A 27129-nucleotide genomic window follows, 5' to 3' on the forward strand; every position below is an offset into this window, starting at 1 on the left:
TGCAGCATGAGCTGAAGTTGAGGTGGGAGTGCTCCGTGGGAAAGAGTTTGGACTTGACGTTAATTGTGGTGGGCCTGTCATTGGATCGTTTTATGCAGATGAAGAGCATGACCTAATTTTTGTTTAAAACAACAACTACAAAAAAACAGACATAAAACAGTGTTTCCTAGATGTGAGAAGACCTTAGGTTTTTTTTTTTTTTGCTTGTGCATAGCTTTTTCTTGAAAATATACCACTTCTGTTAACTAAACTTTGCTTTGTTCAGCAGTCTGTTTCCTCCTTCCCTCTCTTCTGTCTTCCTTGTGCTGCAACATAGTTGTTAGGAGTTGGAGCTTTGGAATCAGGCATGAATGGGTTCAAATCCTGCCTCCACCATTTACAGGCTGGATGACATTAGAAAAGCAACTTTACTTTTCAGAGCTTCAGTTTCCCAGTTGGTAAAATGGGAGTGATGACAACATCTACCTTGCAGATTAGCTGTAAGACCTAAATGAAATGGATTGTGTTACAGCACTTATTGTGATGGCTGGAACGTTCAATGAATGTCAGCTGTTGTTTTCACAGTTCTACCAAGGAGGGATTTTAGCAGTGGCACTAAAAAAAAGACACAACCGCCAACCTTTCTGAAGACTTGTGCATGTAGCAATACAAACTTTGGAGATTTTGTTTTCTAATATGTAATTAAAATCTAATGAAGTAGCATTGTTTTAACTAAGCATAGCCAGTTTTTGCAAAGTGATAAACATTATAAAAGTTCTCAGGTCCAGGGTCTTGGATTTCTGAGGATAAATTGATTCATACGTTCTTCTTTTTAAAAATTTTTCCAAATCACTCAAATTGGTAGGTTAAACCTTTGGAATACTTTCTCTCCTTATTGCTTATATTTAGGAATATAAAATAGTCATATGTAACTATGACAAAGACAACTAATGTTTACTGAACAAACACCATACACGAGCTGGCATTAAGCACTTTATAGAAAATAATTCATGTAATTTCTTACAATTACCCTTTGAAAGTATTATTATTAAAAATAAAATAAAAATAATATTACTATTACTGTATACCCATCTTATTAGAAAATGGAAGTGCAGATATAAGAAGTAACTTGCCCAGGTTGCGTATTTAATAAGGTGTCACGAGTGAAACCTAGGCCCCTGTAATCCACAATTTAAGTTCCTATCAATTACGCTCACTGGCGATTAGAAATAAATGATCATGCCTATTTAAAATGACTTTCTTAAAACACAAACAATGCAAAATATCTTTTCTGCACTAAGGAGACCATGTTTTTCAACTCTATTTCCTGAATATTTAGGAGATGCCATTTTCACTCTCGATTTCTTTTTGTCTTCCTCAATCTTAAACTTTTGTACATTTTTTTCATGAAAAGTAGAATCTCTTCAATATTCATCTGCTTTATGAGAACACTTTTTATTGAAACCAATTCAAGATGGGCTTCTCCCAAGATTTTTCATATGAACTTAAAACTTAGTTCCAGTCGCCTATAAGAAAATTTTTATTCCTTCCATGAGAAAGGCATGTATGGAGGCCAGAAAAATATGTTCTTAATCTTAATCCTATTCCTATCGGTGTGGAATCCCGGGAAATAGGGCCTGTTGAAGATGTTAATTTTAGTTAAGGAGTGGTCAACTAAATCAGGATGGGTCTTAATCCTATTCCCAGAGGGTTTATAGAGAAGGCCAGGGAGAGAAGCTGCTGGAAGTCGATGCAGCCCAAAAGAGAACAGAGAAAACACTGCCATGTGCTAAAAACCAAAGGCCACAGATTACCAGGAGCCAGCACCAGAATCTGCAAACTTCAGGGAGAAAGCATTGCCTTGCTGCCCCCTCAGTTTTGGACCTCCTCAAGGCTCAAAGCTACCATAAGCCAATAAATTGACATTGATTAAACCATTCCATTGTATGGTCTTTGTTTTAGCAGTTAGAAAACCATCTTAAATATACATATAAAGCCGTCCCCATCTTTGCAAGAGTGTAAAACCTGTAACTCCAATGGGTTTTCTTTTCTTCCTGCATATTCACACAGATTGGCTTTACACGTGCATTTAAGCTAATGTTTTAGAACATTTTCTCAGTTTTAGTGTTTATCTAAGGTCTTAAATGACTGTCACCTCTTTTTCCCAAGTGGATATTTCTCCTTCACTTTTTCCAAGAGGGCAAAGTGTTGGTGTATGTGTTCCATTTCTATCCAGCTCCTCAGAACTCACTTCCTCCCATATCATTTTCTTTGCCTGCTTTTCTCTCATCCTAAATGCCTACTAAACAGACTTGAAGAGTCAAGAGACGGCTTCCCTAGGAGAAGATTGATTGTTCCTAATGGACAGGTGAAGCAGATACTGACCAGTTCCCTGGAATTGAGTATATACTCAGATTACTCTGGCATAACGAAAAAGGAAGGTTTATTGGCTCATGGAACTATGAAGTCCAGTAACAAAAATGGCCCTAGGCACAGATGAATCCAAGTGTCCACATGATCTCATCCAGCATCTGTTCTGTGGATCTCCTGGTTCTGCTTTCATCTGGGCTGGTTTCATCCTCCAATAAGCACCGCCCAATGTTGAGGCCACGGCCCCCGCTGGCTTCAGATATACTCCCTACTGATTTGGCAACACAAGCATGGAGTGTAACTGTTTTCTAATAGGTCCAGCAAAAGCCACCAGACTTGTTTTTATTAGCCCAACTGAGGTCATATGCTCACCTGGGAGGTGAGTGTCTTAGCTAGGGAAATAGACACTTGCACCTACTCAACTTTGAGGAATAGAACTTCAGTCATCATGGAATTTGCCATCTAAGAAGTCCTAGTTCTAACATTATCACAAATACTTTAACCAGTTCTCTGATATAAAGAGCTTTTTTTTGGCATCTGCTGAAAACTCTATATGCTTTGAAGTCTAGTTCAAAAACCTGGATGTAAGGACTTTATACTTTATCAAAGCAATCTATTGGTACTTTTTAAAAGTCTGACCATGGGAAGAATTTTTTTCAAAGACTTTTGCTCTGACTGTGACACTTTTACTTACCACTAACTCCTTTGGTTTCCAGCCAGAGGGGAAGGAATAGAGGAAAAAGACTGAAAGCAATTAGCTGATACTCTTGGCATTTTGAAAAGCCCTTCTTGTGTTGAATCTTAGCCTCTCCTTTTTTGTCAACTGTTTCCTCTTCTCCTGGCATGGGCCATCCCCACGATTCATTTATATTCAGCCTGACACTTCCACTGTCTTACTTGCTTACTTGGTGCCCTGACATATCCATCAATCACTTCCTTGCTCTCCTCTCTCCTTCCCTCTCCCTCCCATGCCTACCTTCCTCCCCTCTTTCTCTCCCTCCCTCCCAGCGTATAGTTTCTTCTGCTATTATGAATCCCTAGACCACAGAACAAAGGTTGAGAAGACCTAGCAGTCATAGTCAGTGTGTGGCAAGGTGATTTCCTTGGGCCTGGGTCTGGGTCTGGAAGGACCTCTGATATTTGTCTCTGGGTTTCTCCTGCTGTTTCTTCTCTGCTCCTCAGGGCTTAATGAGGAGATTATGATCTGCACAGGAATGTAGTGCTTGGGCTCTCTCTTTTGTGTCTAATTCTTCCATACTAGAGTGTGGCAGAACAATTGCAGATGGTTATTTCCCACTACATGCTAAGGAGCTATAATAGGGGCAGACCACAGGGGTCTCAGTCCCCCCACCCCGCCCTCTCTTTCTGTGTCTTCCTGCAAACAGGTAGAAGAAGTGCCTGGTTACAAACATATAAAACCAAACGTCATGCTGCAAAGACATGGGAGAAACCTTTAAAACAGTCACCGTCTCTGTCAATCCTTAAGCCAGATCCTTTGTATGAGTTTTCTCAGTTAAGCTTCACAACAGCCCTGCAAGGGAGCTGCTGTTAAACCCACTTTTAGATGAGGAAATTCAAAGGCTTTTAGCAACTTGTCAAAGATCAAATAGCTTATCAGTAGAATTCTTAATCTTGAAGTGTAATTCCAAAATTCCTGGTATTTTATTTTTTCGTCGACATTGTACTGTTTTATAAAAGGGACCTTAGAGAAGACGCTCATTCGTTGTGGTCCATGCAGAGATCCAATAGGAACAGGGGGGTGTTGGAAACTGCCCTTTCCTGGAGAAAAGAGAGCCTGAGTCCCTATACACAATCTTGGAGAAGTAATCCTCTGCCTTTTATTCGAAGTGGATCTAAGCTCTAATTTACCTTCATGGGTAGGCACCTACTCTTCCAGCCTTTAAAATGGAGACTTCCTGAGCATTAATTTTTAAAAGCATTCTATATTATCTACAGTCTGTGCTAAAAGAGGTATTATAGTAGAGGCAGCACCAACTTAGGCGTCAAATTTCTGCTCATGATGGGACCGTGCTACTCACCACCCAAGGGTGGCCTTGGAAAGTTGGGTCAACCTCTTTGGATCTCAGTTTTCAGACTCATGAGTAATGCTAACAGCTGACGTTCATGACGTCTATTAAACACTTACTATATTCCAGGCACTATTCTACGTGCTTTACAGATACTAACTTGTATAATCCTCATAACAAAATTATAAGGTTGGTTCTACTATTTGCCTCATTTTACCAGAAAACCAAGCCACAGGAAAGCTCAGGGGTTCTCAGCTGGGGGTGATTTTTTGCCTCCCAAGAGATTTTGGAATGTCTGGAGACATTTTGTACTGTCATAATTGGGGGATCCTATGAGCATCTAGTGGGTAGAAGCCAGCGACGCTGCAAAACTTGCCATCATGCACAGGACAGTGCCCCCCTCCCCCCAAAACAAAGAATGATATGGCTGCAATGTCAGCATTGCCAAGTTTGAGAAACCTTGTTGTGGCTCCAGGGCCGAAATTCTTAACCGCTGAGCTAGTTGAAATGGTGACAGTAGGTTTCTCATAGAGTTCCTGTGAAGATGAAGGAATAGCTTCTAATTAAAGTGAGTGAAACTAGCACAATGCCTGGCAGCTAGCGGATTTCTAGTAACTGGCTTGCCTTCTTCCTTGCTAGTCTTCATTCCCGTCTTCCAAGAAGACCAGAGTCAGAAAACCTCAAGATAGCAAACTCCTGCTTTGCGGAGTGACTAGAAAACAACAGAGTCCCAGTTTGCCCTATGGCCTTTGTTTATAAAACATTTGGAGTCCATTATTAATCCTTGAATTTCCCCACTTGGCTGAATAACTGCTGTTTATGTTTGTGTTTACAGTTGATTTGGGAATAAGTGTCAAGCAGGACAGTGTGGTCACTTCTTCCCCCAAGACAATGGAGATCAGCGCTGTCGTGGATGCCAACGGAAAGAATCTTGGGAAAGAGGCCAAACCCGAGGCAGCAGCTGCTAAATCTCGTTTTTTCTTGACACTCTCTGGGCCTGTACCAGGACGTACCAGAGACCAAGCCACAGATTCATCCCTTGGATCAGGGAGGCTTGATGTCAGCTCCACTAATGCTCCAGGGAACAAAGCCCCAAGTGAGAGCGTGGCACTTCCGGTAGCAGCTGCACCCGAGCCCAACCCGGATAAATCCCCGGGGCAGAACCCCGCCGAAGACGCAGCCCTCTCTGCCACTCGGGGACCAGCACCTCTCCCACCTGAGTCAGGGGGAGCAGCCCCCACCAAGCCCAAGGACTCCAGCTTTTTTGACAAACTGTTCAAACTGGACAAGGCACGGGAACAGGCACCCGTTGACAGCCACCAGGAAACCAAGGGTGCAGAGCATCCAGACGAGGCCCATGCAATTCCTGGATTATCGAGGAACTCCAATGAGGTCCCAGCAGAGAAGGCAAGTGCTGAAAAGGGACCATTCTGTTCGTTTGTAATGAAAGCCCAGGGGAGGGGGCTAATGGGGTAAAACAACAACACGTATGTTGGTCTACAAGTCACGAGGAGCATTTGACAAGGTGTCAAGCCGTTGACCCTTCTAGAACAAATAGCGCATTGTAGCACAGGGTCTCCCCGGTGTTTCTGCGGGTAGAACATCTGTTTGAAGAACAGTAACAGCTGGGGGCATCTGTTTTATGTAAAAGAAAAGAGGAGGTGAGCTACATGCAGATGAATTCGTCCTTGCATTTATCAAAGGTAGAGGTAGACAGATTGCATTTATGATCAATGAAGTCTGGAGGGAAAGGCATTAGCAGAATAAAAAAAGGATCCTAAAAGGTTCCAACACCCTAGCCCGTCTCCATAGCTTGTTTGACTTACAGTGTGGTTTATTGGGTTTAGTTGGAACCCATTTCATTCCTTACTTGTAATAGCCTGGATCGATCTGTAACTATCTTTGCATTAAGGTGCAGGTTTGAATAAAGACCTTACAGAGCTGGACAGGCTCTTCTAGGTACCAATTTATTTCCCACCACGCTGGAATAGTACCTTTGTAAAAGCCAGAATTTATTTTTAAGGAGTTATCCCAAATGAATTGCTGTCTTTCCTTAGCAAAAAAAGGCAAGTTCTTTTTGAAGTTAAAAAAGAGCATTTGTTTTTAACCTTGAGAGCTTGTTTGTATTCTGAGCAAAAACTCCTTGAGTGAAGAAAGAAATAAAAGTTGATACATTCTATCTTTTTAAGGCATCTTTTCCTTGGTTAATAGACTTTTAAATAACATTTTCCAGAAAGTGGAAGTAAAGGTAGGTGCTTCTAGTTAAGTTTAGAACCAAGAGAAAACTGGATGGGTTAGGTTTTTTATTGCATGATTGAACATCACAGCCATCAATGTATTTTTCTTAACGATAAGTAACTATGCCCTGATGAGATGGTCATGATAATCCTGGCTCTCATTAATTGAGCATTTGCTATGTGTCAGCGTCTGTTCTAAGCCCCATACATATATTATTTAATGGAAATAAGAACTGTATTAATCTGTGATTTTAATGCTCCCAGGTAGCATCAAGAATTATGATTTGAATATTAGACACCAACTGAAAACTCTGGGCAGTTAAAACTGTGAAAAGGTAATAAGGGTCATGGCTTAGGTTCTTACTTTTAGTATTCTTGCAGTTTCTGCAAATAACTATTCAAACCCCTTATTCTCAACATTTCTTTCAAAAGCTCAAAAACGTCCCCTCAAATGCCCACTTTCCAAAACGTACCAGTTCAATGAGCTGATTAAACGTTTTTTTTGTGTAATTCAAAAATGATGCCTTCAAAGGCATCCAGGCATCCAGTGACTTCTGAGTGAGACCCTGTGCCAGGCACAGGTGAGGCACAGGGGCCATAGCAACAAGTGAGACAGAGCCCCTGTCCTCGGGGAGGGTGCGGTCTAGTGAGAGAAAATGGACAAAGGAACCAGAAATTGCGATGCTGGGTGCCAAGTGCTCTGGTCGTGGGACAGAGAGTGTTGGAAAGGATGCCTAGACACAAGTTGGCCCAGGGAAACTCAATCAACTTATAAACCAGGGGCCTGAAAGGTACATGTCTTAGGGCTGTAAACTGGTCATTGGTATTCATGAATATTTGAGAAGTTGTTTACTGCTTCACCCTGAGTGGGGACTCTCTTGTTGAGTTCTCATTATTGGTGAAGGGCTCCTCTGGCCATTCTGAGGTTATAATTTTTTTTAATAGTCATATGTTTCTTTCTCAAGGACATTCAAAGCCAATCTATTGCCTGAGTTAGGAAAAGACTGAATTATTTGTGGGAAGAGAGTGAAGGACAGGAAAACACCTCTGTGCTTTACCCATCTTTGGAAGGTCTCTAATGACTCATCCAAACCCCCATCTTTATTAAGTAAACCAGCTCGGCATCCGAGGACTGAATCTTGAAGATATCTAACCATAATCCCTGATATACTCATTCCACTTCTGTTCTATGAAAAGTGAGAACAAGTTTTAGAGTTGTGCTTTATCAGCTCAACTTCCTTCACTGAAGACTCTTAGGCACAGTGCTTCAATTTGAGTGGAATGAGCTCCAAAATGAGATTCGAGTGAGAAAATGAGGACTTGTGGTGGGGACATAGCAGGTAACCAATATATGTCAAGCTTGTGGGTGATATTTTGAAGTTATAGTCATCTCTCAGAAAACCAAAAATTGTAACTTATCTTCCCTTCTGAATAAATGAGTTAGCTCCCTCAGGTTCACCAATGAAATATGCATCTGTTTTTGTTACACTACAAATTTTCATTTTTTGGTTGGTAACATCACTGGAATTTGAAATACTGAGTACCCACTCTGCACCGTGTGCATATAAAACCCAGAATAGTCATGAAATGGCCATTTTGCCTCATTCTGTGTACTACCAGATATTCAAATACATAGGTCTGTAACGATTTTTCACACAAAAAAACAATCTTCTGATTCTTAAGCCTTTTTTTTAAAATCTGGTCCCTGGTAGCACAGTTCTGTATTTGGAAAAGAAAATCGATTGTTCTGTAAGTGCAATGAGAGAATCCAGCCCTCAGAAAGTAACAAGAATAAAATTTCCCAATCAATGGTTTTCTTGGTGGGAGTACCACATTATACCCAGATCGGCGTCAATGTATTGATTCAGAATTCTTTGGGTAAATTATGCTTTGGGCTCAGCCTGTCAGCTGTCCCTCCACTCCCACCCACACAGCACTTTCCCCCAGTCTCCCCGTGTGCTCCTTGATGGATTGGAATTCCAACCACAAACCGACAGAGCTGTGAATTGGGAGAGAGATGCCACCATTTCATTCTGCAGGAGACACACAAATCTTCTGTGTTTTCAGAGCGACAGTCTTATTTTTGTGCCCTATAAAACTACATTCAGAGCATAGCATAATTAAAACAAGGCAAGAATTCATGGACAAATGAAGCATTTACTACATAGGCCAAAGAAAAGATAAATTATATGCCTGAAAGATTTCACTGAGCTGTGATTCACACAAACCAACGTGTTGGCAGGAATGTAGTCTTCTTTTTTTTTTTTTAAACTCTCCCCCGAACAACTGAATCAGAGCTATATGATATGCATTTAAAAGATTCATTACAAGAAAAGTAGTGAATCATGGAAATTTGGCTTTATCATTTAAAAAAAAACAAAATAATTTATATTATCAACATGGTACTTTCAAGGGTGTCTTAGTGTTGTGGGGAGGATGCTTAAAGTTTTGCCAAGCACAGTTTGGTGAGATTTAGTGAGAATGTGCCTTCTCCTTTAAAAATTTACTGAAATTCTACAATTCCTGCATATACACCAACCCTATACATGGCATTTAAAAGATAAGACGTAGTCCTTGTCGTTTAAGGGGGCATATAATCTAGTGGGAGACATGATTTTGTGGAAGGGAGGCTGCGATAGATGTATTGGTCCTCAAATGCACTCAGGCTGTAAATATTAAGATCAATACTTGTGTTTTGGCTTCGTCCTCTCCTTTTCTCTCTGAACACACAGAAAAACTGGCTTTGTCAAGGACGCCGTCATGTTGCACCTTCCCCCACCCCTCCCAGCTGCCAAACCTGCTAAACTTCAGCCCTTGTCCTAGAGCACCTGCCAGCAGCATCTGGCAGAGTGGGCCACCCCTTCCTTCTTTTTTATTTTCGCATGGCCAGGTACCAGGGATCGAACCCAGGTCTCCAGCATGGCAGGAGAGAACTCTGCCAGTGCGCCACCTCACACCACCCAGCCATTCCTTCTTGGAACATTGTTCTCCCCTGCTTTCTAGGTCCTCCTCTCCCCTCCATGACGCTGGCTACTCTTCCCTGGCCTCCGTTGCTTGAGCCCATCTTCTAAACGCTGGAGTTTCCCAGGACCCAGTTCATGGACTTCTTCTCAAGCTACACTAACTTCCTTTAGAGATCTCTTCTAGGCTCAAGGATGTAAATATTCTATCTCTAGCCAAGACTCACCACCTGAACTCCAGTTGCAAGCATCTAGTGCCGCTTCTACATCTCTTCCTGAATTCTTATATCTCTATTTGAATATGCAATAAACATCTCAACCTCAGTATGTCCAAATATGAAGTCTTAATTCATCACCTAACAGCAACCACAAAACACCCACCTATTTAATCCACAGGCTTACTCATCTGAGTTAAGGGAATTCCATCCTGCCACTGCTCTTTTGTGGTAGAATTGAAATTAAATTACCAAGATCCTTGGGGCCCTGTTCTACATGGTAGAAAGTAGCTGATTTAAGCATGGGCATTGCAGTCACATTCAATTCTGGCTCTGCCATCTACTGGCTCTGTGACCTTGGGTCAGTAAAGTAAACTCTCTGAACCTTTATTTCCTCATTTTTTAAATGGATATGACAATAATGTCTAGCACATTATTCACACTTGTGACAATTGAAATAAGCCATCTAAAGTACTTAGCACAGAGAATTTACTTTTTTAAAAAAAGAAAAAATACTTTATATTTTTGTCTACTATTCCAAATTTTAGTCTTTATGTCTTTCCTTTCCATAATCCTCAACTAATACTCACAAAGATAATACAATTGAATCCAATTTGAAAGGTATATAACCGAAGGCACAAATCTTAATTTGGGCAAAGAAGGTGTAGGAGTTGTAAAATTATTCAGAAACAAAAGCACATAAAGGTGCATGCCCAGAAGCCCAAGTTCCTTAGCCTGACTTTCAAGGGTCTCCACAACTGCTCTCTGCTGATTTTTCCAACTGTATTTTCTGCTGTACCCTTATATATCTCCAGTCATTGGGACTAGCATATCATCCTATGCAGCTGCCTTCTGTTTCCCCAGTATTTTCTCTGCCCAGGCCTTCTCCCTCTCTTTACCAAAAATCTGCTTCAGCTTCAAGCGCCAGGTTTTCCATAAAGCAGACATGATATCCTCATACCAGAGACGTCATTACTCCCTCTGGTAATTTTTGTATGCTATTTGTTAAATTAAATTCTGTGAATAAAGTCACTTTGAAAGAATCATCTCTTTGAAACATCAAATTTTAGAAAGGAATTCCTATAATTCACCATTTTACGGATAGGAAATCAGAGATTCAGAGAAATCAGTTACCTACTCTAACTCACACAGCTAATTTCCAAATCCCAGACTCTTAAACACTCAATAGTGCTGTTCTTACCAGTTAGTGGAAACTTGGTCCAATGAAGCTGCAATTATGCAAATTTCAATAATGTTAATTTGAGGAAGTATGATTTTAAAAGGTTGTCGTGTGCAAAATTGGAAGTATCAAGTTAATCGCAAATTAAAAAGAAAAAGAATTGCCTAATTCTGACAGTTGAAGGCCAAATGAAGTATAAACTGTGGTGCTTTTAGTTTTTGTTTGCTTGTTTTTGCTTTTCGTGTTTTGCTCTCTGGCCACAATGCAGTGCCTTTTCAACTGGCAAAGAGAACTCTACACCTAACAGACTTTGTCAGTGTTGAGGGGAAACCCAAACTCTTCTGGAAGATATCCCTCTTAGAAAAGGCAAGATCTTACATGTGCTACCTTGGGAATGGTGTCTTTAGCTTTTGACTAACTGTCCTCACTACTCTTCTAAAACTGAAGAGTCAGTGTCAATGTGTGTCCTCTTTGTATTCCAAGAGATCAGCTTTGAGTTCTACATAAGGTGGGTGACAGTGGTAGTAGAGGTGGTGGTCGTGGTGATGCTGGTGGTAGATACAGTAGTTTTGGTGGTGGTGATAGTTGTGTAGTGGTGACGACTATGGTAGTCATAGCAAGACGGAACAACCTGTATGGAACTGAGACACTTTGCTAAGCATATTCCCTGCATTATCTTATTGAACCATCACAACAACTTGAGGAGATAGTCACTATCATTGTACCCATTTTACAGATGGGCAGAATGAGGCTCAAAGAAGTTTGCTCACTCAAGGCCACATCCCCAATGAGTGGCAGGACAAGGATTCATGCCCTGGCGATCTAACACTTGAGTTTCCACGCTTAGCCACCATACTGTTCTTCCTAATACACATTCAGGGTGATTCAGGCAACAGTCTCATAACCAGGTCCCCAACTAAACCATCATAGTTTTTATGAATTTAGCACCAAGAAACCCCTGAGACCAAATATCTACAGCAGTAGAGGTGATATGGAGTGTTAGGAGCCTGAGTGTCCTAGGTGTGAGTCCAATTCTACCACCATGTGGGAGAACTGATTCTCACTAATAGCTCCACATGTGAAAAATGTTTCTAGGCTGCGGAGTCAGCATTTTGTATGCATCATCTGCTTTGATCCTTATAATAACACAGGTTGATATTTGTATTGCATTTAACAGATGAGCAACCAGAGACATTAAGCTACTTTCTCAAGACCACACAGCTAATTAATAGCTGAATCAGAATCAAAATCCATTTGTCTCCGAAGCCTTTTTCACCCAGTCATTTCAGATCCTTGTGTTTCATCCACAAAAGGAAGATGCTGCTTCCCCTACGAGTTATTGGAAGGATGAAAGATGACATAGGTTATTGGTGGTAGTAATATGAAATAAAAGAATACATTTTCTAAACTGCCAGAAACTTAGAAATAAGTATTTTAATTATAAAAAAGATCAAATGGTCTTCCAGAGGGATGGAGCTAGAATGGTATATCATTTAGGATGCCTTTAGCTGCAAGTGAAAAGTAACAACAGCCAATTAATAATGGCTTAATTAATGAGAAGAACGTATCATTTCTTGTACATAAAGAACTCTGGAGATGGGTGGTTTAGGTTGGCTCAGCATCTTCACAGCCGCAGGCTGTTCCTGTCTTTCTTTTCCAACATCTCCGTGCATTGGCGTGCCTCAGGGCTTAAAGGTGACTTTCCACATGTCATATATAGTCATAATGTCCCATCGAATAAAAGAGAGATTTCCTGAGATTTCCCCATATATCACTGGTCAAATCGATTCACATATCCAAGCTCAGGTGCAAGGGAGGCTGGGAAAGGAAATAACTAGCATTTTCGGTTTCTTTGTAGAAAGCAGGCTCTGCTAGAAAAGTGGTTGGGGTCGGGGCGGGTATGCTGCAGTGCTCCAGTGTTTGCCACTGTATTGAAAACCAGATTTTTTTTTCCTACTCAATTTTATATCTGGAAATCATGAAGTGAGTGGAGCTAGTTTCCCCCATAGTGATTTACTTGCATATATTCATTGCACTAGCTTTCTAACTTTTTTTTACTATAAAACATGCTAAAGAAATGTATTTTACATCAAGAGCCAATATACATGCACATACATGAAACAAAGGATTTATAATATAATGCTAATCTTACAATATGCGACTCATGCTGGTATTGTCTATCCTTTTCCTTTCTATTCAGTTTGATTTTTTCAGTGCTGGTTTTGACCAACTAAATTATTTTCCAGTTCACTAATGGTCACAATCTGCTGTATGAAAAACTCAAAACCACCTTTTTCATGTGCTAAGAGGTTACTCTTGAGGTATATGACAAATGCCATGTATTCTCAATACCTGGTTTGCATTGGCCAACAGTAGTATTTGTAAGATGTCTGTAAGATGAACCTGCACAAAAATAATATGGTGCAGAATAAGATTCATCAAAGACTCATTTTAGAATAAATTATTGCAATGTCTTATTGGCTGTGCCTAGCGCAACTTTACATACAAAAATGATACCAAAATATATGGGTGATTCAAATGCTTTCACTCAGGTAAACTATATAGGATCATACATTTACACTATTTATAATTCACTCTTTAACAACACGTTCATGGCTGAACTATCCAGTGCTATGGATTTATAGGATAAAGTTTGATTTCTTATCTTTCCCTCTTGGGACATTCAGCCTGAGTCACTCCTTCAAAGGTTATAATAATGGCTAACATTTATTGATTGTTTACTATGTGCCAAGCACTGTTTCTAACAACTTTACCTGTATATAGTACTGATTCCTCATTTCCACCCTGTGAAGGATGTATTATTAATATCCCCATTTTCTCTGATGCACAAAAAGATGAAATAACTTATACAAGGTCACCTGGCCAGAAAAAGACAAAGCTGGGATTTGTCAACAGTAATTGTAGGCTGAGCCACAGGGCTTATAAATTCACAAAGAGGAAACCCCTTATGCTCTTTAAAACATCAGATCTTTGAAAATTTCTGAAGCCAGCACTTCTCAAACTGGTGTTTGGGGGAAACATCAGTCCATGGATATAGACCTAGAAATGGGTCTCTATCATCAAATAATTTTGTAAACTGCTACTTGCTCTATCCTCTCCTGAAGATTCACAATGGACATCAGCCTGCTAAAGGATCTGAGAAGTCCTGCTGTATGCATACCTGTTTAATTTTGTTTAACCAAAGGTTTCTCAAGCTTAATTATCCATGTAATTATCCACTGTCTAATAGGTAGGACACATCTTCCAGAAAACAGTTCTTTTAGGAAATGCCAAATTAAACATTTAGACCAGAAGTTGAAAACTTGCCACCTGGAGAATGGATTTATAAATAAGTTTTGTTTAAGCATAAAAATTTTTTTAAATAATATTTTTATTAATTGAGAATATTTTTAATTGGAAATATTTTAAAATTCCATAATTCTGACTTTTCGGACAAATGGGAAGGTCAGTCCTGCATTCCCAGATGGGATGGGGGATTTTTACCACACTCCTCATCTCTCCCAACAGTGCAGCCATGTGAGTTGGCCTTCATTACAGCATGCGGTGTGATTTTTCGCTTTGAGAGTAAAGTAAAATATTTCTATCACAGACCATTTTATTTCCTCCATAGCATTTATCACAATTTGAAGCTATTTAGGTGGTCACCTGCTCACTATAATGTAAACAGAGCCTGAGAGTTGATCAGTCCACAGATGTTAAACAATGAACAGGAGGCGTGGATACTTTCATTTATTCAATTCAGCAAACATTTGAGTGCTTTCTTTGTGCCAGGCAAGGAGTTGGCATTCTCGGGGAATAGAATGCTGAATAAAACTGAGCCCTGGGGCTATGATGGCTCAGTGGCAGCGTTTTCGCCTGCCATGCCAGAGACCTGTGTTCAATTCCTGTGCCTGCCCATGCAAAAAAAAAATAAAAACCCGAACCCTGTGCCTCATAGGAGCTTCCATTCTAGTAGAGAGACCAACAATAAAAAAGAAAGTAAATAAACAAACTTCCAGGGAATAAATAGGGCTCTGAGTGTATTAAACAGGGCTTTGAGATAGAAAACAGAGAAGACTCATGCTTAAAATTGTGGTGGGGGGAGAACAGTCAGGGTCAGGAATGAGTTTGGTCTAATCTGAAGATTCAGGAAAAAGGATGTGAGCCCTTTTTTATTTTTTTAAACACAAAGTCAAATAATCTTGGAAAGTCTGCATTCTAACTTTCGCAGTTTTCTTGCTATGGGAAGTGTTTGTTAAACAGATGGTAAACATGTTCTAGACTATTTGTTATTAACTTTTTGTTTTGAGGTAGATCATTTTCAAAAATGTGGAGCATTTTTCTCTTAGTAAATGTGAAATGCCAACATCAGGCTGGAGGTTATACATATTGGAAAAAAAACACAGAACAGAAGATGCTTGACACAAATCCCTTGCTTGCCCGGTGTCACTTTCTCTGAGAATCATTCTCCACCCACTCTTTAACACTCCACAAGTGTATTTTTCCATTTTAGGTCATGCATCAATGGACTTAATTTAATAGCATGAAAACTCATGTGTCAGGCGGGCCACAGTGGCTCAGCAGGTAAGAGTGCTTGCCTGCCATGCCAGAGGACCCGGGTTCGATTCCCGGTGCCTGCCCATGTTAAAAAAAAAAACAACTCATGTGTCCCTAGGAATATCCCCCAAAAGCACTGACAGCTGCCAAAGTAAGAAGCAAAAAAATAAGATCATGTTCTCACTTAACACACTACCCACACTTCACTTAGCCATTGGAAATCAAGTTGATAAATTCACTTCTCCTGGAATGGAGGAATTGTTGAGAGAGAAAATGGAAGCAAGTGTGTCCGGCTTTCTTTGATGGATTTCTTTCTACCCTCCATCTATTACTACAATATGCAACAAGTTTATTTAATCTCACAAATATAACATCTCTGCATCAGTCATTAACTACGGATTAATGAAGATCTACCATGTAAAGTTCCTGTGCTAGACTTCTGCTGCCAAGATCAAGATTCGTTTTGTTTTGTTTTTGCATGGGCACGCACCGGGAATCGAACCCAGGTCTCCAGCACAACAGACGAGAACTCTGCCACTGAGTCATCGCTGCCTGCCCCAAGATTCGTTTTTAATATCCCAAATTTGTGCCTTACACAGGATTAAAATAGTGATGATCTTATGCTTTACAATAAAGAGCATCCTGCAGGATAATTGGTCCAACCTATCTTGATTCAATTAGTATAGGTAGCCAAAACAATTAATATTGCCTGTCCCCCAAAAAGAGGAGGGAAAATGGATCCATGGAGTGGTCTGTGTTATCCAGCTTAAAATTTTCCTTTTAGAAAACATGCCAGCAGACAAAGAAGATCTAGATTTGATGTTTTCATATTTTTGTTTTCTTCTGAAATCTCTGATAATTTCTCAGTAAACTACCAGAACACCAGAAAGCTTGCTTCAAGCAAGCTAGTACTAACTTTGCAGTACTAAAGTATTACACTTCAGCAGTATACAATTTTTAAAGTCTAAACACACATGCTCCTTGAACGAGTAAATGCTACATTTAGGGTTTTATTCAGGATATCTGTAAGGATTTATTTTTTAATTCTAGCATTATGTATAAAGGATAAATTAGAATGATCCAAAAGATCCAATAGGAGGGCTATTAATTTGATTATGCTACATACACCCTTCCATTGGACCCCATAAATGAGGATAGCATATACAATTATTTACATGGGAAGATCATCATAATATAATGTTGAATGAGAAGAACAGGTTTCAAAATAGTATAAACAGAATGATCCTTTTTGGATAAAAATTGTGTCTACCTGCCTCCCCAAACAAAGATGTGGAAAGAAAAGTTGCAAACTGTTAATAATAGTTGTCTCTCAGTAACGGGATACCAGGTGTATTTTATTTTTATACTCTTTTCTCATTTGTATTTTCTCTTTTTTATAAAATGAAAAATACAAAGTGCCGCTTACCTAATTAAAAGAAAGAAAATACTGGGCGGGCAGCAGTGTCTCAGTGGCAGAGTTCTCACCTGCTGTGCCGGAGACCCAGGTTCAATTCCCAGTGTCTACCCGTGCAAAAAAAAAAAAGAAAGAAAAAACACAATTAGGCAATTTCCCAGTTCCTCCACTAGACTGTGCTATGAGGCAAGAAGCATCCTGAGTTGTAGTAGTTGGAAATTGCAGTGGGCTCCTGTTAACAATAGTGTCTTCAGCAGGAAGTGCTTTTTTTCTCACAATATTTCCCGAGGTATTTAATCCAGAGCTTGCATGGCAATTCCCTATTCAGAAATAACATTGACTTTTTAATTATACTTATAATGAATGTAGAGTGAGTTCCACTAGAAGTTCAGAAAGAAATTTTGTTGTGAATGGGCTGTGTTTTTTGAAGACTTTTCACAGCTGGCATTTCCTGTGGTTGTGTTACCTGTGTTTTCTCCCTGACATGTCAGGGGCTTGAAGGATGCTATTGCGCATTTATGAGTTGATATGAAATGGATAGGGATAAGTGAAAGAATTAAAAGTACAAAATTAGCTACATTGGTATACACTTATTGACCCTCCTTAGGTGGCTTTGAGCTTTATAGTAGAAAAAAGGAAAAACAAAAAGATCCCAGTCTGTTTAGCAAATTTCTAAGTTCCACAAAACATTTTTGTTAGCCTTTGGTCTTAGAGTTTGTTTCTGCCTGTTTAATTAATTTGCTTTTCCTTCTACCAATCATAGGATAAATTCTATCTTGCAGAATCAGACTTACCCCATTTTCCTTCCTAAATCCGATAATGGCAATATGCATGTGACATTGATCTCAGAAAAAAAGAAAAGTAAAGACTTGATCATCTGGAGGAGATTGTTACCGGGCAAATGATACCTTTTGTGCTGCTGTGACATCCAAGTGGGGAAGGAAAATAGAGCCTTCTCTATTTGAGCATGTGTCTCAAATCTCTAACAGATGGGAAGTCGTGGGGTTCACACAAATTTCCTGTGTTCAAATGTATGTTAGGCACTGATTCTTGGGATGAAGATTCAGAATGAAACCAGTGATGAGGAAGTAGGGAAGAAGTTGACAGCCGTCACAAATCGTTGCAGACAACGGCTTTTTTTGGCTTTGATCACCTGCCTTTCCTTACATTTTCACTTTGACAACGTAGACCTGCTTAAGGGAGGCCGAAATCCATTTACAATTTACAGCTGAAGGAAGGTGCCAGAAGCTCCATATGGGTTTTATTTTAGACAATCAAATTCTGATCAGGCACACTATTTCTCAACCTGACAAATTATGATCACTTAACTAGTGTTCCTGCCCATATTCTCTCTGTAGCCAAAAGAAAGGAAAATATATAAGCTTTTCCTACACTGATGAGGAACAAGTTGACACTATGAACACCTGCTTACTTAAAAGAAGTTTCCAGGTATTTCCTGGAGAACATTTTGTTTCCATCTAAAATTTCTGCTTGTTGAGAATGATCTGGAAGCCTGATGGGACTAGCCAAGGCATATTTGTAGCTAAGGAGAAAGATCATCCTGTGCATATGTGAGGCAGAGACCATGAACTGGCAGCCTGTAGGCGGATCCTACTCCCAGCTGTGTTTAGTTTGGCTTGTTGAAGGTTTTTAAAAATTTTGAAATAGTCTGTCCACATTTTGCTTCAATTTTAATTTTTAATAGTAATACATTCACCTAGCTTGAAACAAGAAGATATAAAATGCTATGTTTGTCCATTGATGCCACCCCCAATAGAAAACAGCTGCTCATATTCATTAATGTCTTCTTCAAGAGTTTGGGGGGCATATATAGGCAAATTCAATAATAAATTATTTCCCTCTTTTCTTTACACAAAAAGTAATTTATGTTCACTCTGCTTTATTCTATATGCTATTTTTTGCAACACTTGCATAGAATTCTACTGAATGGATATATCACAATTTATTTAACCAGGACTCTATTAATCAGTGGTTTCCAATGTATTGCTATTATAAGCCTCGCTGAGTGAACAACTTTGTACATTTGTTATTTCATACATTTGTGAATTTAGGTGTAGAATCAACTCTTAGAAGTGAAACTGCTAGATAAAACAATTTGTTTTTATTTTTTTAGAATTTGGATAGAAATGCCAAATTGCCTTCCAGCAGGATGGGATTAATTTACACTCCTATCAGCAATGTAGGAGCGTGTCTGCTTCACCTCAACCTTCCAATTAAATGAACACTTTTGGATTTTTTTATTTATGAGTCTTTTATTTCCTGGCTTCTGGATTTTGAGTATAGCTGTAAAAACCTACTCAATCCAGAATTATAAATTATAATTTATAATATATATTATATATAATATATAACTTATAATTCTGATTTGGACACTTTATTATTAACTTATAAAAGCTCTATAATAAAGAATCTGACAGCACTCAAAAAATTTGTCTACCCCACACTCAATCTCCCCTATCATATGTGTGTGTGTTTGTGTATATGTGTGTATTTTATTTTTACAAATACCCTCCCTTTCCTCCTTCTCTTTCCCCCTTCTCCTGGTAATCTCTAATCTGCTTTCTATTTCTGCAAATTTTCATTCCCAATCATCTCTTATGACTGATAGCATACGATTTTTGTCTTTGTGTCTTGCTTGTTTAATCACTGAGCCTGATGTTTTCAAGGTCATTCCATATTGTAGCTTATCTCATAACTTCATTTTTTCTTATGGCCAAATGATATTCCATTGTGTGTATGTATCATGTTTTGTTTTTACCCATTATTCATTGATGGGCACTTGTTTCCAGCTTTTGACTATTCTAAGCAATGCTATCATAAACCCTGGTGTACAACTATCTACCATGTACTGTACTTCCCCTCTCTTTGGGTATATAACTAGAAATGGGATTGCCAGGTCAAATGGTAATTCTATATTTAACTTTTTGAGGAACCAACATATTGCCTTCCATAGTAGCTGCACTATTTTACATTCCCAACAACACTGCACTACAGTTGCAATTTCTCTGCCTCCTCGCCAACATTTGTTATTTCACACTTTTTTTAATGATAGTCATCCTTGTAGGTGGGAAGTGGTATCTCATTGTGGTTGTAATTTACAATTCCCTAATGTTAATGATGTTGTGCATCATCTCATATGTTTATTGGCCATTTGTATATATTCTTTGGAGAAATGGCTAATTAAGTCCTTTGTCCAATTTTTAATTGAATTGGCCTTTTTTTGTTGAGTTCTAGCAGTTCTTTAACTATTCTGACTATTAAACCCTTATTTGATCTATAGTTTAGAACTATTTTATCTCATTTTGTAGTTTTTTTTTCTTACTTTCTTCATAATTCTCTTTGATGTACAAAACTTTTAAAATTTGATGGAATCAAATTTATCTATTGTTTCTTTTGTTGCTCATGCTTCTGGTGTCATATCTAAGAATCCACTGCCGAATCCCAGGGTCATGAAGATTTGCCCCTATGTTATCTTCCAAGAGTTTTCTAGTTTTCGCTTTTTTATTTAGGTCCTTGATACATTTTGAGTTGAATTCTGCATATGGTGTGATGTAGGGGACTAACACCATTCTTCTGCATGGAGATATCCAGTTTGCTCAATATTATTAGTTGAAGAGACTATTGCTCCTCCACTACATGTACTGAGCACACTTGTCAAAAATTAATTGGGCATAGATGTTGTGGATCTATTTCTAGACCTACACTTCTGTTCCACTGATCTATTTGTCTAATTTTGTGCCATTGCCACACTGGTTTAACTACTGTTGCTTTGTAATACAATTTGAAATCAGGAAAATTGGGTTCTACAGCCCTGTCCTTCTTGTTCGAGATTGTTTTGGCTATAAGGGATCCCTTGCAGTTCTGTATAATTTTTTTTTCTTATTTGAAATCCATTTTTTATTAGCTATCAGGTTTTTTTTAATTTTTAAAACGTAACAACATACAAACACGAACATTCTTGCCATATGATCATTCCATTGTTGGTATATAATCAATAACTCATAATACCATCACATAGTTGTATATTCATCACCATGATCATTTCTTAGAACATTTGCATCAATTCAGAAAAAGAAATAAAAAGAAAACAGAAAAAAAAATTCATACATGTACCATACCCCTTACCCCTCCCTCTCATTGACTGCTAGTATTTTCATCTACTCAATATATTTTAGCCTTTGTTTCCCCTATTTTTTTCTATACCTCTTGCCACTCCCTTTCATTGATCACTAGCATTTCAATCTACTAAATTTATTTCAACATTTGTTCCCCCTATTATTTGTTTATTTTTAATCCATATGTTTTACCGATCTGTCCATATTGTAGATAAAAGGAGCATCAGACACAAAGTTTTCACAATCACACAGTCACATTGCGAAAGCTGCATCATTATACAATCATCTTCAAGAAACATGATCCCATATAAATTTGAGGATCAGTTTTTCCATTTCTGAACAAAAAAAGCTGCTGGAATTTGAGTAGGCATTGCATTGAAATTGTATATTGCTTTGGATAATAGTGATGTATTAACAATGTTAACTCTGTCAATCCACAAACATGGATATCTTGCCATTTATTTAGGTCTTCTTTAATTTCTTTTGGTAGTGTTTTGTAGTTTTCAGTATACAAATCTTTAGTATCCTTAGTTAAATTTATTCCTAGATATTTTGTTCTTTTAGATGCTGTTGTAAATGAAATTGTTTCCTGAATTTCCTCTTCAGATTGTTCATTGCTAGTGAACAGAAACACCATTGTTTTCTGTGTTGATCTTGTACCCTGCCACTTTGATGAATTCATTTATTAGCTCCAACAGTTTTCTTGTGGATTCCTGTATATGTAAGATCATGTTGTCTGCAATTAGAGATAATTCTACTTCTTCCTTTTCCAGTTTGGATGCCTTTTATTTCTTTTTCTTGCTTAACTGCCCTGGCAAGAATTTCTAATACAGTGTTGAATGGCAGTGGTGACAGTGGGGACCCTTGTCTCATTCTTGAGCATGTCTCATTTACCACTGAGTAGGATGTTTTCTGGGTTTTTCATAAATGGCTTTTATCATGTTGAGAAAGTTCCCTTCTATTCCTACTCTTCTGGGTGCTTTTTAATCAAGAAAGGATGTTGTATTTTGCCAAATATCTCTTCTGCATCTATTGAGATAATCATGTCAAATTTTTCCCCTTCATTCTATTTATGTAGTATATCACACTGATTGATTTTCATATGTTGAACAACCCTTGCATTCCTGGGATGCATCCTACTTGGTCATGTTGTATAATTTTTTAATATGACATTGGATTTGGTTAGCTAGTATTTTTTAAAGGATTTTTATATCTACATTCATAAAGAAAATTGATCTGCAACTTTCTTTTCTTGTGATATCTTTACCAGGCTTTTGCATCAGAGTAATGCTGGCCTCATAGACTAAGTTAGGAAGTATTCCCTCCTCTTGAATTTTCTGGAAGATTTTGGAAAAGATTGGTATTAATTCTTCTTTACACATTTGGTAGAATTCATCTGTGAAGCAGTCTGGTATTGGACTCGTTGTTAGTAGAAGATTTTTAACTACTGATTCAATTTCTGAAATTCTTATAGGTTTGCTGTTGTTTTCTATTTCTTCTTGAGTTAATTTGGGTAATTGATGTATTTTTAAGAATTTTTTCTGTTTATTCTAGATTATCTAGTTTGTCAGTTTATAATTCTTCATAATATTCTCTTACAATCATTTTTATTTCTGTAAGGCCAATAATGATGTGACCATTTCCTTTTCTGATTTTAGTTATTTGCATCTTTTCTCTTTTTTCTTTGTTAATATAGCTAAAGGTTTGTCAATTTTCTTGATTTTTTCAAAGAACCAACTTTTTATTTTGGTCATTCTCACTATTACTTTTCTTTTCTTTATTCATTTATTTACAGTGTAATCTTAATTATTTCCTATCTTCTGCTAACATTGACTTTGCTCTTATCTGTGTTGTTCCTCAAGATATAAATCTAGGTTATTAATTTGGGATCTTTTTTAATACAAGCATGCATAGCTATAACTGCATCCTATAAGTTTTGCTATAGAGCTTCTTTGTTTTCATTTGTCTGTAAGTATTTTCTAATTTCCCTTGTCATTTCATCCTTACCCCACTGGCTATTTAAGATTGTGCTGTTTAATTTCCACATGCTCGTAAAATTTCTAGTTTTCCTTCTGTTATCAATTTCTAACTTCGTTCCATTGTAGTCAGAGAGGTTACTTTTAATATTTCAATAATTTTAAACTTATTGAGACCCCTCTTGTGCCCTAATTTATAATCTACCCGTGTGCATTTGATTCATGTGCAGTTGAAAAGAATATGTATTTTGCCGTTGTTGGGTGAAATGTCCTATATATGTCTGTTAGATCTAGTTGGTTTATAATGTTGTTCAGGTCTCTATTTCCTTATTGATCTTCTGTTTAGATGTTCTGGACAGTGCTGAAAGTGGTTGTTCAGGTTTGCTAAAGCTGCCAGAATGCAATTTACAAGAAATGGGTTGGTTTTACAGTGGGGATTTATTAACTTAAAATTTACAGTTCTTAACCATGAAAATGTCCCAACTCAAGGCATCAGCAGGACAATACCTGGACTCTGAAGACAGGCTGCCAACATCTGGGACACCTCTGTCACAGGGGAAGGCACATGAGCGGCATCTGCTGGTCCTTCTCTCCTGGGTTTAGTTGCTTTCAGCTTCTGGCTTCAGGACTTCCTTTCTGTTTTCTGCGGGTCCTCTCTTAGCTTGTCTGGGGCTTCTCTTGGTATTTCTCTCTTTTAGCTTCTGTGTGTGTTCTGACCTCTTATGAAGACTTTAGTCAGAGGATTAAGACCCACCTTGAATAAGGTGGATCACGTCTCAATTGAACTAATCTAATTAACAGGTCCTACCTATATATAATAGGTCTGTACCCACAGTGCTGGATTAAAGGAACACGATCCTTTCTGGTGTACATACAGCATCCAAACGACCACAGTGGTAGACTGAAGTCTCCAACTGTTACTGTAGAACTCTCTATTTCTCCCTTTGGTTTGGTCAATGCTTGTTTCATATATTTTGGCACTCTGCTTGTAGGTACGTATGTTTAAAACTGTTACATCTTTTGTTGAATTGACACTTTTATCAGTATATAATGTCTTTCTTTGTCTCTTGTAAACTTTTTTTACTTAAAATTTATTTTGTCTCATATTAATATAGCCCCCTGCCCTTTTCTGATTAGTTTTTGCATGAAACATTTTTTCCATCCTTTTACTTTCAATCTACTTCTATCTATGATCTAAGGAAGGTCTCTTGTAAATAGTGTATAATTGAGTCATGTCTCTTTATCATTCTGGCAATCTTTTCCTTTTGATTAAGAGAGTTTAATCCATTTACCATTTAGGGAAATTACTGTATTTCTGTTTAAAAAAGATAACTGTTAAAGCAAGATTTACTTCTGAGATTTTTCTAATTCTCTTTTGTAAGTCTTATATTTTTTTGTCCCTCTTTTCCTCTACTGCCACTTTCCTTTTTTGTTTAGATGATATTTTATAATAAGCCATTTTGAATCACTTGCCCTTCACTTTTGTGTAGATTTTTTAATATTTTCTTCCTCTTTATCATAGGGATTACATTTCACATACCAAATCTGTGACAGTTTACTCTGTGTTAACTCCAACTTGACTCAATAGCTACACATACATAGCAACTATACTCCTCCATCCTTTTCTTTTATATTGTTTGTGTCACAAATTGCATCTTAATGTGCCAGTTTTTTATGCATTTGAATTTCTGGCTTTGTGAAAAGTAAAAGACAGCATTACAAATGGAAAATGAAATAAAACTGCCATACTTATCGATCCATATTCTCAATTACACTCTATTTCTTCATCCAGCATCGAGATACTGCCCAGTATTTCCTTTCAACATACGGCAGCTCTAGTGGTAATAAACTCCCTCCGTTTTTTTTTTGTCCAGAGAATTAAATGTCTTAATTTCTCTTTCATTTTTGAAGGACAACTCTGCCATGTACATTATTCTCAGATAACAGTTTTGTTTTTGTTCTTCTTTCAGCACTTTAAATAGTCCTCCCACTGCCTTCTGGCCTCCATAGTTTCTACTGAGAAAGTCGATGTTAATTTTATTTAGGATCCCATATATGTGGCACTTGCTGTTTTTAGGATTCTATCGTTGTCCTTGTCAATGGAGATTAAGCATAATGTATCTTGGTGTAGCTTGGTTTGGGTTCGTCCTGCTTGGCATTTGTTGAGGATTTGTATATTCGTATCTTTCATCTGATTTGGGAAGTTTTCTACCATTATTTCTTTAAATATGTTTTTGGCTCTTTATCCCTTTCTTCTTCTGGAATTCCTATGATGCATATATTAGTAAGCTTGATGGTGTCCCATGGGTTCCTCAGGCTCTGTTCATTTTTTTTCATTCTTTTTTTTCTGCTCTTCAGCCAGAATGATGTTAATTGTTTTGTCTTTGAGTTCTCTGATCCTTCCTTCTGTCTCCTCCAATCAGTTCTCAAACCCCTCTATTGAATTTTTTCATTTCAGTTACTGTTACTTGAGGTTCCAGAATTTCCATTTGGTTCATATTATAATTTCTATCTCATTATTGAAACTCTCACTTGTTCATATACTGTTTTCCTGATTTCCTTTAGTTCTTCATCCATTTTTTCCTTTAGATCATTGATTCTATTTATGAGAGTTGTTCTAAGATCTTTGATTAGACTAGAGTTCCTCTGGAATATTTTCCATTGAATTCCTTTTGCTGTGACTGCACCATACTTTCCTGTTTCCTTGTGTGTTTTGAAAATTTTGTTGAGAACTGGACTTTCTGAGTGTTAAGTTGTGGCCACCCTGGAAATCTAGTTCTCCACTTTTCAGTTCACCAGACTAAGAGAAAGAATTTAAATATATATATATATTATATTATATATATATATATTTCTGTATATATATATGGAAGGAAAGAAAGGGGAGAGAGAGAAAAGTGAAAAAAAAAACCCCACAACAAAACTAACAAACGGATAAAACTATCGAATCGTCCCCCCCACCCCCAAATACAAGGAGAAAAAAATAATGAAATAATGAAGTGCAGTTCCTCTCCAAATCTCTTGTTATATCCCAGTGGGAAGCCAGAAGCTGCTGTTTGAAGCCTAGGTTTCAAGGCTAAAACCTAGGCCAGTGTCCCTGCTAGTCCCTCAGGATTCCACCAGACCCAAAAATTTAAAACAGAGAAAAAAAAACAAAAAGAGAAGGAAAGAAGGAAGGGGGGTGGGAGAGAGGAAGAAAGAAAAGAAAAGACGAGAAAAGCGGTGCACTGGTTCTTTACGTCCTTGTAGAAGCCGGTGTGAAGCCAGGAGACGCTGCTTCTGAGAGAAAACGATGCTAGCCTTGTGCTGGACCTCAGGGATCTGCCAGACCAAATTATGCAGCAAAGAGAAAGAAGCCCAGCCAATAAAAAGTGCATGGGGCGTACGTCCTGGTAGATGCTGACGTGAAGCCTGAGGACGCCGCTGCAGAAAGGGCAGAAACCCAGGTGGTAGTCCGCGCAGTGCCCCAAGGGTCCGCCAAACCAGGAAACACCCCTAGACGGCAAGAAAGGCAGGGGGTGGGGGTGGGGGTCAACAACAAAACATAGCTCTTGCGGTCCAGGTGGCTGCTCGTGGGAGGCTGGGGGCGCTGCTACCCCGAGGGCCGAACGTGCAGCCGATTTCCACGGGGGCCCTTCATGCACCCCCAGGCCAACGCAACCCTCAGCCCCAACTTTTCAGAGGGGAGGTTTCCTCTGCCAGCCCCGGCCGGCCCGGCCGGCTGTGGTCAGCCTCCAGGCCGCGCTGCGGCGGCTGTTCCTGCAGCCTCTGCCGCGGGCCTCCGGCTGCTCCCGGATTCCTGCTTTCCCTTACGGATGCTGAGCCCTCCGCAACCTCTCACTTCCTCTGGCACTGCTGTAGTTGTTGCAAAGGCCCATTCTGGTTCCAGGATTACCACCTTGTTACTTCCTGCCTCGTTTTCCAGCTCTTTCCATCTTCTAGTGGAGGGAGTGATTTGTAAAATTTATTACTCTGCCATTTTGCCTGTGGGGGGGTCCCAGTGCCTATTACTCAAGCTGGCACTCAACCCTTCCACAATCTTACCATCTGACCCCTCAGGCTCCTGCTCTCTCAGTTA

The 27129-nt window shown here is 38.7% G+C and overlaps 1 protein-coding gene across 5 annotated transcripts in view; it reads left to right on the forward strand.

Moving 5' to 3' along the window:
• BCAS1 (brain enriched myelin associated protein 1) overlaps positions 1–27129 on the forward strand; it is a 114307-nt gene that overhangs the window by 30813 nt on the left and 56365 nt on the right. For all 5 annotated transcript variants that reach the window (XM_077113597.1, XM_077113606.1, XM_077113614.1 and 2 more), the window contains exon 4: positions 5212–5783. In XM_077113597.1, the coding sequence (XP_076969712.1) occupies positions 5212–5783 (572 nt within the window). The remainder of the gene's footprint in view (positions 1–5211; positions 5784–27129) is intronic.

Source organism: Tamandua tetradactyla, chromosome 1 (genome assembly GCF_023851605.1).
Source record: "Tamandua tetradactyla isolate mTamTet1 chromosome 1, mTamTet1.pri, whole genome shotgun sequence".
In the NCBI taxonomy this organism is placed as follows: domain Eukaryota; kingdom Metazoa; phylum Chordata; class Mammalia; order Pilosa; family Myrmecophagidae; genus Tamandua; species Tamandua tetradactyla.